The 15,000-nt window shown below is 36.0% G+C and overlaps 1 protein-coding gene across 1 annotated transcript in view; it reads left to right on the forward strand.

Moving 5' to 3' along the window:
• Positions 1–6,614: 6,614 nt before the first annotated feature.
• LOC144956388 (uncharacterized) overlaps positions 6,615–15,000 on the forward strand; it is an 8,645-nt gene continuing 259 nt past the window's right edge. The window contains exons 1-4 of the mRNA XM_078886885.1: positions 6,615–6,714; positions 10,075–10,263; positions 10,352–10,962; positions 14,944–15,000. The exon at positions 14,944–15,000 is cut by the window's right edge and continues 259 nt beyond it. Of these exons, the coding sequence (XP_078743011.1) occupies positions 6,615–6,714; positions 10,075–10,263; positions 10,352–10,962; positions 14,944–15,000 (957 nt within the window). The remainder of the gene's footprint in view (positions 6,715–10,074; positions 10,264–10,351; positions 10,963–14,943) is intronic.

Here is a 15,000-nt window from a genome sequence, read left to right on the forward strand (position 1 = left end):
TCACAATGTTATTTGTTATCAATTTGGGATTGGTAGTTGGGAGACAGTTGAGCAGGTTATGTTTTTAAGATGGATTTATTTTCTCTTGTACTTTTGGAGAGCACGCAATATTTGTGGAGAAATATTACGAAGAGCCTCCTACTGTATGGATGTGCAACTTGGAATGCATCGCAGGCATGTATAAGGAGGATATAGATTTTCGTAAACAGGTGCATGCGTAAGCTACTCAGAATAAGTTGGATGGATAGAATTAAGAATGAAGAAGTATGGAAAAGACCACAGCAGAAACCAGTGGGGGAGGAAATAGGAAGAAGACGATGGAGGTGGATTGGACAAACCCTTAGAAAGAATGAGTCCTCTATAAAAAATAAAGTATTGGACTGGAACCCTCAGGGCAGAAGATCAAGGGGGAAGGCCACGAGGAACATGGAGAAGAATTAAAGAAGCTGATATACAGAGAAGTGATAAGACACGGATGGAGATAATAAAGTTAACTCAGGATAGAGTGGAGTGGGAACTGTTTATATGTGGCCTATACCCTGACCCGGGATGAAAAAGGCAACGATGATGACGAATAGGCGGTCATCCATTATACTTATTATACAGCTGTATTGTGGAAATAAACATAGATCAACATTTTTTTTGTTGCGGATGAGATTATTATTACTTGATAGTATCAAGAGAGATTTAACTTTTCGTCATCATTTGTTCGTGCGGATGTGCTAGAATTGTGTAGGATCAATTATTTTCGGATGTGCAATAAAACGCAATGGTCAATTTAGGACTGAGTATTACATGCACGTTCTTTGAATTAGTTTAAAATCGTGGTTGATAAGGAGTTAGCGTCTCTGAGATTTAAGTATGACTAATATGTTTTATTTTATTTTACTTTTTTTTATTTAATTAATTGATTAATTTCTTAATTCAATTTGTTTTTGTTAATTCATTATTTATTTATTTATTTATCTATTTATTTATCTATTCATTTATTTATTTATTTATCTATTCATTTATTTATTTCCATTACTTTCATGATTTGTAGACTGGTTTGTAATTGTTGACACGTAAGATGCATGTCATCTGAATCAATCTTAAATCATGATAATTTATCATAGGCTTTTGTATGATGATTATTATCGTTGTTGCTTTCATGACTACTGTTGTCATTAATATTTTATTATACTATGAACTTTGTCCTTTTATGATTCATTCGATCATGAACAATTTTCAATAAATTCAATATTCTATGATAGTAATTTTCGACTCTACATTGCCCTATTGATAATATTATTCCTTACATTCACGTTGTGTTAAACTGCCTGTGAATGATACAATACAAGCTATATGAGATTTTGTAATTATAAACTATTGTATATAAGGCATTTAAAGGATAATTCCTATATTCAGCCTATAATAAGATCTGAGTTAACGGGTGATAGAATTAGCCTGAAATTAAAAAGGCTTGCAGGTTACTTGTTATATATCAGTCTGTAGAAAATATTTTTATCATTTTTAGATTTGCTAGTTATAATGTGCTCGATAATAAAAATTCAACATTGGCAGTACCGAACAATGTCGATCCCAAACCCTAATTTATTTTATATATATATAATATATATATATATATATATATATATATATATATATATAGAAGAGAGAGAGAGAGAGAGAGAGAGAGAGAGAGAGAGAGAGAGAGAGAGCGGCTACGTCAAGACACCACCATCCTTAATATTAGAAATTTGACCCAAAATAAATGACGTAAATCTTGCTTTTTAAATTTCAAAATACTTCTTCTTTCATATTATCCCGCATTTTGTAGGGCGACTATAAAGAATGCTACATTTCCATGCAGCGTGGCTCAGCGACCGAGTTCAATTACCCGCCGCTGCGCTGTGTGGCCTTGCGCAAGTCACCTCGCCCTAGCTCAATTTGAGGCGCTGAACTACGGCTGACGCCTAGGTTATTCTAGTCTTCCCTTGGAATAGACCCAAGAGACAAATTTCACCTATGGGATGAATAAAGGGAATTTTATATAATTATTTATTTTATACATCTCGGTTCATAGCATCATCTTCCTCCAGGCCCAGTTCTTTCATCTCGTCCTGTATCCTTTCCATCAATCTAGTTTTTGGGCGTCCCTTTTTCTTCTTTATTGTATATCCGATACTTTCCTTCCCACGCCCTCTCTCTCTCTCTCTCTCTCTCTCTCTCTCTCTCTCTCTCTCTCTCTCTCTCTCTCTCTCTCGTCTCTTTACTTGTCCGAACCATTTCAATTCATCTATCCACTCGGGTCCTACTAATTTCCCACCGGAGCCGCCCGGAGTCGTCCGGCGACTTTTGGAAGCCGTCCGGAGGTCATCTAAAGCAATTCTCAAGCCATCCGGAGACCATCAGAACTGTACGAAGCTTTCCAGATGTCGAAAGGAAGGCCTTCCGAAAACTCCTCGTGTAGGACCGATCCGCTCTTCTGCTTCCCTGTACTTGAACCGTTTGATTCCTAAGTCAAATTTCTCACGACGTGCTTTCGCACATTCTGCTCCCTCTGTGTGGAATGCCCTTTCAGCAGACACCAGAAACCGTAATTCTCTGTCCCCCTTTAAAGCCTCTTTGAAGACTGAGTACTTCCTTTCAGTTTTCTGTGAGTGATTTGATTTGACTTTACCGAGTGATATATATATATATATATATATATATATATATATATATATATATATATATAAAATATATATATATATATACGATCACATGTGCATAGTATATGTATAAGCGCTTCCGAGCACTTTTGATGGAAAGGGGCGCTATAGAAATAACGCATTATTATTATTATTATTATTATTATTATTATTATTATTATTATTATTATTATTATTATTATTATTATTATTATTATTATTATTATTATTATTCCCTCATCTTTACAGATAGAAAAAAAAATCAAAATACTTGGCGAAATATTTAAATACGTGATTTTTAAAAGTGTGAGTGTTTTATTTTATTTTCTGTTTTGTTTTGTTTTGTTTGTTTGTTTTTTTTTTGTTTTGTTTTGTTTTTTGGATTTAAATTTAAATTTTAGTTTTTCCAGAGTACGGCAGTTATCAGGTTTGAGAAAAACGTAGTCTCGCCTTTTTTGTTAATTAAAAAAAAATAGTTAACAAATAAGTCATCATTTTTCAGTGTATGTTTTTGTTTTGTTCTTTGTTGTTTTGTTTTGTTTTTGTTTTTTGTTGTTTTTTTTGTTTTTTGTTTGTTTGTTTTTTTGCTATTGTATTTCTTTTTTTTTGGGGGGGGGGGGGGGCGCTTTTTGATTTTTGTTGTTTGTTTTTTTGTTTTGTTTTTTTTGTGTGTGTTATTATTTGGGGGGGGGGGGGTTGTTTGTTTGTTTGTTTTTTAATTGTATTGCAGCTTCCAAGCAAGCAGTTATTCTATCTTATTTCGATATTGACAAACGTTGATTGTGGTCGATCCTGTGTATCTATTATAATTTCTTGTTAATCACGATTTACTATTGTCATCTGAGTTTTGATGTCGACTTCCATTCATGGAGGTCGTGCTTGTTTATCAACTATCTAGCAGTCACGGTGTGTTATTGGCTTTTTTCATTATCTTATTTGTCACGTTTGTATTCTTCTGCATTGTACCTTTTCTTGTTATTATTATGTGTTGTTGTTTTGTTGGGGGGGTTTTGGGGGTTTTTTATTTGTTTGTTTTTTGGTTTGTTTTTATTTGTTTTTTTTTGTTTGTTTTTGTTTGTTTTTTTTGTGGGTTTGTTTGTTGTTTTTTTTTAGGGGGGGGGGGTTGTTTTTCATGTGGTAAACCTTTGTTGGAGGGAAACCCTCGGTGGAAGATTTTCCCTCATACCCGAACATGGTCATCGCGTGACTGAACTTCTATTATTTGACCATTCTTGTAAGAATATCAAGCAAGGAGAACTGAACTTATACTGATAGACTGATAGCAGGGGAGGATAAAAAGAAAAGTCGTGACAATAGAACTTCAAAGTTTCTGGTTCCAAAATCATTGGAACAATGTATGTAAATAGTGTTTCGGAGGACCAACAACGAATAGGTTAAATAGTGAATCATATATCAAAAGTACTGCATAGTATCCGTTGTCCAAGTTTAATTGCTCTTTGTTCACATTCTCTCATCGAAATTTGATGTAAAATCAGTACCTGGCGTAGAAAAATTGGAATATCGTCTAACCGGCGTCATGTCTCGTTCAACGGGTTAAGTGTTGCTGTTGGCTAGGAATCCCTTGCAAAGCGCTTTGAGCGCGTTTATTGGACATTGCCCTATATAAAAGCTCAATTTTTATTTTCGGTTTGTTGTTTTAAATTAAATTTTTAGCATTTGAACTTTGAACCGCCATTTAAAGACGATGGGTCTCATATCTGTTCACTTGACCTTTGTCCCACCATTTAAAGACGATGGGTCTCATCTCTGATCATTTTACTTTTAATCCACCATTTAAAGACGGTGGGTCTCATCTCTGATCATTTTACCTTTCATTCACCATTTAAAGACGATGGGTCTCACCTCTGGTCATTTGAACTTTGACCCACCATCTAAAGACGATGGATCTCATCTCTAATCATCCCTCTGTTATGCTCTGCATTATTTTTTGTTGGACATAGATATATAGGATTTGTGAACATTTGAGTGTGTCCTCTTGACGGGGATTCGTGCTTGTGTCTGGATGACACATTTAGGTGATCTCAAACTAAGTACTTGGATAGTGTGCTCTTGGAATATACATCTGTTCCATATTTGAACTAATTCCCCTTTATCTTACTATTTTCTTGGGTGCTTCAAATGTAATTCTAGAACTTTTGACTATTCCAGTTCCTTCCTTTTCATTGGCACTGATATGACCTTAATGTGTTGCAAGCGCCGTAAAACCCTTAAAACAGATATCGTTTTTCGTTGTTGGGTTACATTTTGATGCTATATTCTTAGCCAAAATACTCTCAACACCCGCCAACCAAATATAAAGTACCAACACACAAAACTATGTTTAACCATGATCTCTTTTACTCTGATTAATATAATTTAGTGAGAACTACCTCTAAAAATGGCTTGCTAAAAAAATAACAAAGAGCTGAGTGAAGTCAATTTTGTTCCTTCTATAAGAAGAAAAGTGAAATACATCCAATTCCCTTTTATTCATCATCTTTGAGCATTTTTCTTAGATGTGTATCATGAAAGGTATATCACCGCTCTCGATTCAAATTTTAGAAACAAGGTGGAGACTATTTGGACATATCTTAAAAGGAGAGACAGAAATATTCCAACTAAGAAGGCAGTTAATAAGGCAATGGGGTTATTCTTTACACCAGGCGGACATAACAAACACAAAGGCAGACCCGTAACATATACATACGATAAATAAAGACCTCAAGTGCCTAGATGTCACACAAGAACTGAGATGCGATAAGGATTTGGAACGCCTGAGATCCATCGTAGCAGACCGTCATCAGTGGAAAGAACTCACTCAACAAATCAGAGAGGTTGCCAAAGCATCCCATTCCGAAGATTAGGAAGCGATCGGCAATAAGTCAAGTAAGACAAGTATCACGAGAAAAGGTTGAGAAATTCCTAGGCAACAGCCGCAGGGCAGCGTTGCAAAGTGAGCGTTGGAGGCTACTTCAGCACGTGAAATCAGTGATGATTGGGCGACTTATTCTAGTTAATCAAAACACACAATTTGATTGGACAAGAGAGAATGAAAACTTTTTGACGAAGAACACAGAACCCGGGACCCGACTGACTCGTCATCCTCCGCCTAAGTAATAGAGAACAAAAAAAAAGTTAAGTAAAAAAACTGGTTCCAATCTCATTGGACGTGTAAAACCACTCTTTCCAAGGACTGAACACATTCTTTGTGTCAAAGATATTCTGGTTTAAGAGTGGTTGCATCTTATTTTCTGGTCTCTCTCTCTCTCTCTCTCTCTCTCTCTCTCTCTATATATATATATATATATATATATATATATATATATATATATATATATATATATATATATTATGCTGGTCGTCAAAAACGATCATCCACCCTTGGTCATTTACGTCCTTTAACGCTGATAATCTGTCTATAAATCCTGCTACTAAAATAGTTATGCCACATTACGATTCAATATTCAATTAATTATTATCCTCCAAAGACTGGTTACTTACACACTTCCAGGGATTTTGAAACCAGAGAAGTTGAAAATGTGACCTCACGTCTTTTCTTCCCTATTCCTTGGATTACTTGGACATTACTTAAGCAGGCTTCCGTAAAAAGCAAACGCCCATTTTGGCGACGCTCGCTCCACTTGCCTGATTTTGGTTTCTAATGTTATACTTAAGTACCATCATCACTATATATACCTGGTATCAGCTCATGAAATTCGGATCCACGGTTTAACCACGAACTAGAAGACCAAATCAAAATGTTTAAAACTATCTAAAAACTCGCGGTTGTTTATTGTTTTTGTTTTAAGGACTTAAACTTTAAACTAGTAGAGAGATAAATTACTACATATTTTAAAGACGCATATTTTGTAATCGTACACGAGACGTCTATATCTATATAAGTAATAGTATCTTTCGGTGCTATTGACGATTGTTTTAAAGATGGCGGGTTGCGGCAAGTTCATAAGGACGTGGGTGATGTTGTTCTTTATGGTCATCGTTTTGCTGGACATGGCCCAAGTGGACGCAAGGTCCGAACCCGGTAAGAACCTAGATGCAAGGTGTACATATTAATAGGTCTGATAACAGAACGTAAATATAAGCTTGATTTAACATTATTGTATTGGAGAATCAGTTGCGTTGGTTTCAGGGTACAATTTCCAATACAATCTTGAGCCCAAAACAATTTAGGTCATCAGCCTGTAAATAGGTACACGTTGGTTTGAGGGAATAATTTATATTACAACAATAGGCCCATATCAGTTTAGGTTATCAGACCTGTAATTAAGTACACGTCGGTAAGAACTGTTAATTTTTTGTTTCATTAATTCTTTCCTTGCAGATATTTTTTTTTTAATTTCCATAAGCGCCAGACTTACCCAACGAAAAATTTCACTTTTTACTCTCTCACCGTACTCAGGTGTAAAATGAGTTTCTGGCCGTTAACAGTGTTGTCTATGTCCGAAAAAAAAGTGTAAAATCGCCTGACAGGCGTCATGTCTTCTTGTTCTACATGTTAAGTATTGCTGTTGGTTAGGGGTCTATTGTAAAGCGCTTTGAGCACGTTTATTGGATATTGCTCTATATAAAAGCTAGATTTTAAATATTTTATAAAGACAAGGGTTAATTCATTCATTCATTTCCTTGTGACGCGCAGTCTCAAAACGGTGTTATGTCAAGATGATTCAAAATCTGAAACTGGATTTTTTTTCTTTAAAAAATTAAAATTGTGAGCAGATTAAAGAATATAAAACGATACATTTTCTTCAAGTACGAAAAATTAGCTAGGAGATTATAATAATTGAAATCGCAACAGGAACCGAAAATTGTCGAATTCACAATGAATGATGGTTAGAGATAAAATAATGATAATGATAATAATAATAATAATAATAATAATAATAATAATAATAATAATAATAATAATAATAATATAATAATAATAATAAAATAATAATAATAATAATAATAATAATAATAATAATAATAAATAATAATAATAATAATAATAATAATAATATAATAATAATAATAATAATAATAATAATAATAATAATAATAATAATAATAATAATATAATAATAATAATAATAATAATAATAATAATAATAATAATAATAATAATAATAATAATAATATAATAATAATAATAATAATAATAATAATTAGAAGAAGAAGAAAGAAGAAGAAGAAGAAGAAGAAGAAGAAGAAGAAGAAGAAGAAGAAGAAGAAGAAGAAGAAGAAAGAAAGAAGAAGAAGAAGAAGAAGAAGAGAAGAAGAAGAAGAAGAAGAGAGAAGAAGAAGAAGAAGAAGAAGAAGAAAGAAGAAGAAGAAGAAGAAGAAGAAAGAAGAAGAAGAAGAAGAAGAAGAAGAAGAAGAAGAAGAAGAAGAAGAAGAAGAAGAAGAAGAAGAGAAGAAGAAGAAGAAGAAGAAGAAGAAGAAGAAGAAGAAGGAGAAGGAGAAGGAGAAGAAGAAGAAGAAGAAGAAGAAGAAGAAGAAGAAGAAGAAGAAGAAGAAGAAGAAGAAGAAGAAGAAGAATATTACAGCTCTGAAATCTTGTCTCAATACATGAATAGTTATTTGTATTGCCCATATGACTACGTAAATGAAACTGTTTGTGCCGACGTGTACATATATGCAGGTCTGACATCCGTCACCCACTTATGGGCCTGGTTTAACATTGTAGTAATGGACAACACTTTGCATCATTTTTTTTAGATTTCCATTACAACAATGAGCCCATAAGGAATTGGGTTATCCGACCTGCGAATATGTTCACGTCGGTTTGTGCACATGAAAACAATCACATGAGCCAATGTATTAAAGTTGTAAAGAGCATTTAATGTTGTTGTTTCGTTTTTGTTGTTTTTAAAGCCATAAAATTATTAGCTCATAAACGATACGATTACTATACGATAAGATTATTTATTTACTATTTGGCATCTAAACTATTGCTTTCATTAAATCCTTGTTTTTACTCATTCTTTTATAAAAACCAAAACAAACAAAAAATTCGAGGTTTTATATAGCGCAATAAACGTGCTAAAAGCCCTTAACGAGGGATCCCTAGCCAACAGCACACGTAACGTAGGACGCGACATGACGCCTATCAGGCGATATTATTTTTACTTTTTTTGGGACAGAGGCAAACCTGTTAATGGCCAAGTACTCATTTTACACCTGAGTACGATGAGAGAATGTGAGTAAAGAGCATACCACAAGACCACATTGCCTCACATATAAGCACAGTATCTGTTTTAAAGGGAGCTTTTTATAGCTCAATATCTGAAATCTCTACTTTAAAAATTGCGTTTAAGAAAAAAAATATTGAGCTTTATATAGCGCAATATCCACTAAATGTGCTCAAAGCGCTTTTCAAGGGGTCCCTGGTCAACAGCAACATTTAACATGTAGGACGGGACATGACGCCTGTTAGGCGATATTACAATTTTTCGGACAAAGACAACGCTGTTTACGGCCAGGTACTTCTTTTACACCTGAGTACGGTGAGAGAATGTGAATAAAGAGCCTTTTCCAAGGACTCAACTATGCGCTTCGGATCCGAAAGCGAGTGTCATACCACTAGACCACATAGCCGATTAAGACTAACGAATGATTAGCCAAACAAAACTTCATCCAAATATAGAAGGAACCAACACACAAAACTATACTATGTGTAACCATAAAAGTTTATAGTGTAGTTAATACAGTTTAGTGAGAATTACTCACAAACATGGATGGCAAAAAACAATAACAAAGGCCTAAGTGGCGTCATCTTCATTCTATCTATAGATAGTTTGATGTTGACGAAACTCAGGTCTTTGTTATTGCTTTGTGTAATCCGCGTTTATGAATAATTACCACTTAACTGTATTAACCAGAGTAAAAAACGTTCAAGATTACACATAGTTTTGTGTGTCGGTCCGTTATACTTCCGGATGGCAATGTTGTGAGCTTCTTAGCCAAGCGCATGCTATCTATATATTTACGGATGGCAATGTTGTAAGTTTCCTAGCGCAACATCTATAGAAACAGGGATAAACACCCGATCCGCGGGCCTAATGGCTCTTTGTTGTTGTTTTTGTTTTTGTTTTTGTTTTTTTTTGTTGTTTTTTTGTAGTTTTGTTTGTTGTTTGTTTTGTTTGTTTTGTTTTTGCTGGCTTTGTTTTATGCTCTCTTTTTGTTTGATGTTTTCCTTTCTTTCTTTTTTTTTTTTTTTTTTCGTTTTTTGTTTGTTTTTGTTTTTGTTGGGTTTTTTTCGTGTTTTTTTTTTTGTGTTTTTTCTTTTTTTTTTTTAATGTTCCGTTTCTGTTTTAATCTTGTTTGCATTTTCCCTTTTCACTTTAAATGGAAATTTTTTACCTTTGGCCCTTGCTCATGAAGGTGTTGATATGGTTCACAGGATGCCAGAAACCAAAGAGAATCAAGCAGTGCGACAAGTCCCCCCGATATTACTTCGACGAGGACCTGAAGGAGTGTGTCAAATTCCCTGATGGAGAGTGCGGGGGGAAGCAAGACACCTTCAAGAGTGAGGAAGAATGTGGAAATCTTTGTTTGCGACCAGACACCGACGATAGGAGCACAGAGATAGGTAGAGAAGACAAAGGCAAAAGGGAGGATAACGAAGGCATGGACAGAGGCAGAAACATAGAAGCCAAAGACGAGGACAACGACGGCAGGGGCAGAGGCAGAGGCAGAGACGGAGAAGCCAGAGACGAAGACAACGGAGGCAGAGGCAGAAGCAGAGGCAGAGACAGAGACAGAGAAGCCAGAGACGAGGACAACGAAGGCAGAGGCAGAGACAGATGCAGAGACTGAGAAGCCAGAGACGAGGACAGCGAAGGCAGAGGCAGGGGCAGAGACAGGGAAGCCAGAGACGAGGACAACGAAGGCAGAGGCAGAGGCAGAGACAGAGACGGAGACGGAGAAGCCAGAGACGAGGACAACGAAGGCAGAGGCAGGGGCAGAGGCAGAGGCAGAGACGGAGAAGCCAGAGACGACGACAACGAAGGCAGAGGCAGAGGCAGAGGCAGAGACGGAGAACCCAGAGACGAGGACAACGAAAGCAGAGGCAGAGGCAGAGGCAGAGACGGAGAACCCAGAGACGAGGACAACGAAGGCAGAGGCAGGGGCAGAAGCAGAGACAGAGAAGCCAAAGACAAGGGCAACGAAGGCAGAGGCAGAGGGAGAGACAGAGAAGCCAAAGACAAGGACAACGAAGGCAGAGACAGAGGCAGAGGCAGAGGCAGAGGTGACAAGAAAGAAAAACGTGTTTGGAAACGTCCCAGAGGTAATAATAATAATAATAATAATAATAATAATAATAATAATAATAATAATAATAATAATAATAATAATAATAATAATAATAATAATAATATGTGTGGATATGTAGTCCATTGGGTTGACACTCGCTTTCCGATCGGAAGGTCCTGGATTCGAGACTCGCTCAGCGCATAGTTGAGTCATTGGAGAAGTCTATTGACTCAGATTCTCTCACTATACCCAGATCGGGGAGGAAAATGTTATATCGCCTAACAGGCGTCGTGTCTCGTTCTACATTATTCGTCTTTCTATTGTCCGGGACCCTTTGTAAAGCGTGTTGAGCACGTTTAGTGGATACTGTCCTATATAAAAGCTTACATTTAAAAAATATATATTATTATGTCCATTGGTGCTTTCCTATAGAACATTATTTCACCTGAGATCAAAGAGGGTCAATGGACAAACCTACCAACTTCAAAATCTAAAAAATTCGTAAATTTTAAGAAGTAAAAATCGTAAGCACTATATAAATACTGAGCCCCAATATAAACTGGCCAGATTTTAACCGCCTATAGCGTCTTTGCTTTGTACCCGAAAGGTCCCGAGTTCGATCACCCGCCGCTGCGCTATGTGGCATTGAGAATGTCACCTCGCCCTAGCTCAATTTGCGGTGTTGCACTGCGGCTCACGCCTGGGTTATTCCAGTATTCCCTTGGAATAGTCCCTAAAGACAAATTTCACCTATTTTATATTTATTTATTGTAGCAACGTACCATATATTTTAGAAATGTCTCCTATAGTGTAAAAAAAGCCACTGAAATTCTACACGAATAGTGTATTTCATTGCGCACGGTAGGCTTACATAGTATACCTATTAGGGAGAAACATATCGTAATTCAGAAAATATAACGACAATACACAAGAACAGATTTAAATGTGTGAAATTTTTTTTTAAATAAATAAAATAAAAAAAAATAAAATAAAAATAAAAAAATAAAAAAAAATTAAATATATATATATATATATATATATATATATATATATATATATATATATATATATATATATATATATACTCTCCTCAATGAGTACCATATGATTGTAAGGCCTGTTGCTGAAGAACGCTGAATCAAACCCCAAATGGATTCAATAGTCTGATGTCACGTCCGCCCAGCAACGAGCAGCTTGGTTCTAGACAAAGAAAATATGTACTTTTTATTCTTCATGCTAGCTAGACCCCATTTTGCAAGAGTGAATCCAGATTTTCTAGAAAAGACCACGCTTTGGGCTGCTGCCTCTTTTGGACATGTCAATCATCGAACACATTCGGGAAGAGTTAGATCGCTGAATTGGCGAAATGGACTGATATCAAAATGGTTGTGATGCTTTAAGCGGTTTTGAAAGAAGAATTCTTGGCCTTCTCCCGAAACCGACTTGAAACACTGACACATTCAATTTGTTCTCGTGTTCGTGAATGTACTCTGGAAAACCCATATTCAAAAATTTGGCCAGAAAACTCGTCCTTCAAATATCGGTCGATTTAATTGACCCTCATCTTGGCAGAAACTCTCAAACCTGTTGAAGATCCAGTTCAAGAGTTCTTGCCCAGATGAGAGTCATTTTAATCGATAGATCGATATTTGAAGGGTTAACTTTCTGGCCAAAACTTACAAAACTTATTTTTTTCAAACTGCCGCAGAAAAGCGGTAGATGTAATTACCCTTTTGAGTGACGGGCAGAGGAGGAAGAGAAGGATGAGAATTAGGAGGAAGAGGAGATGAAGGAGGAGGAAAAATATGAGGAAAGTGAGTAGAAGACGGAGAAATGTATTGGAAGATTGGAAGGAAAAGGAAGGCATTATTTTATGCGATTCTTTCATCTCTTTGTATTTATTAAACGAGTTATTTTTATCGTGCCCAATAAACACAACGAGCTTGCGAGTGTGTGTTATTGCACGATAAAAATATAACGAGTTTAATAAATACAAAGAAATGAAAGAATACGTAAATTCTACCCCTCTAAGTAAGATTATTAGATATTTTGTAACCAAATGGTATGGTATTAGTACTTCTTTTCACCATAATTTGTATCTTTCTCCTTCTACTTGAATGACAATTTGACCCAAAACTAAAAACGTTGGATTTGTATTGATGCGCACCAAAAGATTAACGTTAATTACCAACCAACTGTCTTTACACTTTCGTCATTCATCATTCATTCATCCCGTGATTTGATGATCGTCGGGGGGATACACGGGATGCAGCTCTCACCACTTTCCGCCATTCTTCTCTAATGTTGGCCTTCTCCAAGAGTTCTTCTTTCCTGTCCATTCCTTGATATTGTCCATCCAAACATTCCTTTGTCTTCCTCCTCTTCTTCCTTGTTATGCACAAACCTTCGTGCCTCACATTGTGGCCAAACCATGATAGTTTCCTTATTTTAACTGTGGTGATGAAGGGTTCCTGTCGTCCTGCACGATCTTGTACCTCTTCCAGTATGTCTTTATTGATTCTGTGTTCTGTATACGGCACCCGAGGAGATTTTGATAAATTTTCATCTCAATAGCAGAGATTCTGCGCTCTAATTCCGCAGTTAATGTCCATCACTCTCAACCGTATATTATGATGGAAAGTATAGTTTAATTTTTATTTCGAAATTGATTGGACTTTTCCTTATTTTTGTCAGTCTCGTTAGTGTTGCTGTTGACATTCCTTTCTTGCCTTAATCTCAATTGTACCGTCTCTGGTTAACAGAACACCCTAGTATTAAAATGTTGACACTTCCTCGAGTTTTTCAATATCGATTGAAATTTCTGCATGCCCATCATCTCTGCTATTTATCAGTAACTGAGACGTTTCTGTACTTATTTCCATGTCGTACTGCATTGCTTTAAGTGCAAGTGAGTTAGTTATATCTTGTAGTTCTTGTTTGCTTTCGGCCATGAGGTCTATGTCGTCAGCAAAACGCAAATTACACAATTTTCGTCCGCCAAAGGATACAGAGGTTTGATGTATTTTCGAGAGCTTCTCTCATAATTTTCTATAGCAAGACGTCGAAACCATAAAAGGGTAGTGTATCCGACACTTTCAGAGGAAGACCGATCACAACACTCCCTGTGATCCTAAACAAAAACCTCACAACACTTGGACAAAGCATTAGTCTCATAACGGCAGGGGACCTTGAAAATCTGAGAACCCTAGCAGAGGACCGGCAATATTGGAGACACCTCACACAGGAAATACTGGAAACAGCCAAGGCGACCCGATCTTTCGGTCGAGACGCGAAAGGCATCTAAGTCAAGTAAGTCAGTATCCGACAAACCGTTATGCCCTGTCGAAAGCCTTCCGGAAGTCTATGAAATTGTGAATTATTTATTTTTTGGTGTTGAAGGAAGTTCTCTGTCAAAATTCTGTTATTGAAAAATTGTTGTACTGTGCTCTTTCTAGTTCGAAAACCTGCTTGCTCTTCTGTCAAGATATCTTCGGGTTTTTTTTTTATTTGTTTTTTTTTGTTTGTTTTTTTGTTTGTTTGATTATGTTTAGTATTATCCGCAGAAGTATTTTACTTAGGTGGCTAATGAGACTTATGGTCCTATAGTTACTGCACTCTTTCAAATATCTTTTTTTTTTTGGGGGGGGGGAGAGGGATAATCAAGGATTGTGTCCAGTCTTTTGGCCACCTTGTCTCGTTCATTATCTTTTGGAATAGAATTGTCATTGCCTCCACTGTCTCTTCTCCACCATTTTTTAAAAGTTCTGCTGGAATGTTATCTATTCCAGTGGTTGTGTTGGATTACTGCCTCAACCTCATTTTACACCTTATTTCAGACCAATAAAATGTGCGCAAATATTCTGCAATCATTGAATAAAATGTTTATTCAACGCGTTCAAAACATTATTCAACGACTACGTATTTACTAAGAAATAATAGGTTTTTCCAATGAGATGGGTGGAATAAAATATCTTTGTTTCTTCGCTCTGATATTGATATCATAATTTCTTTCCAGAATGCCGTATGCCACGACAGAAGGAGAAATGTCTTACCACTGTCGAGAAGTATTTTT

Source organism: Berghia stephanieae, chromosome 11 (genome assembly GCF_034508935.2).
Source record: "Berghia stephanieae isolate SIO BIC M18660-M18661 chromosome 11, UCSD_Bste_1.3, whole genome shotgun sequence".
NCBI classification, from domain to species: domain Eukaryota; kingdom Metazoa; phylum Mollusca; class Gastropoda; order Nudibranchia; family Aeolidiidae; genus Berghia; species Berghia stephanieae.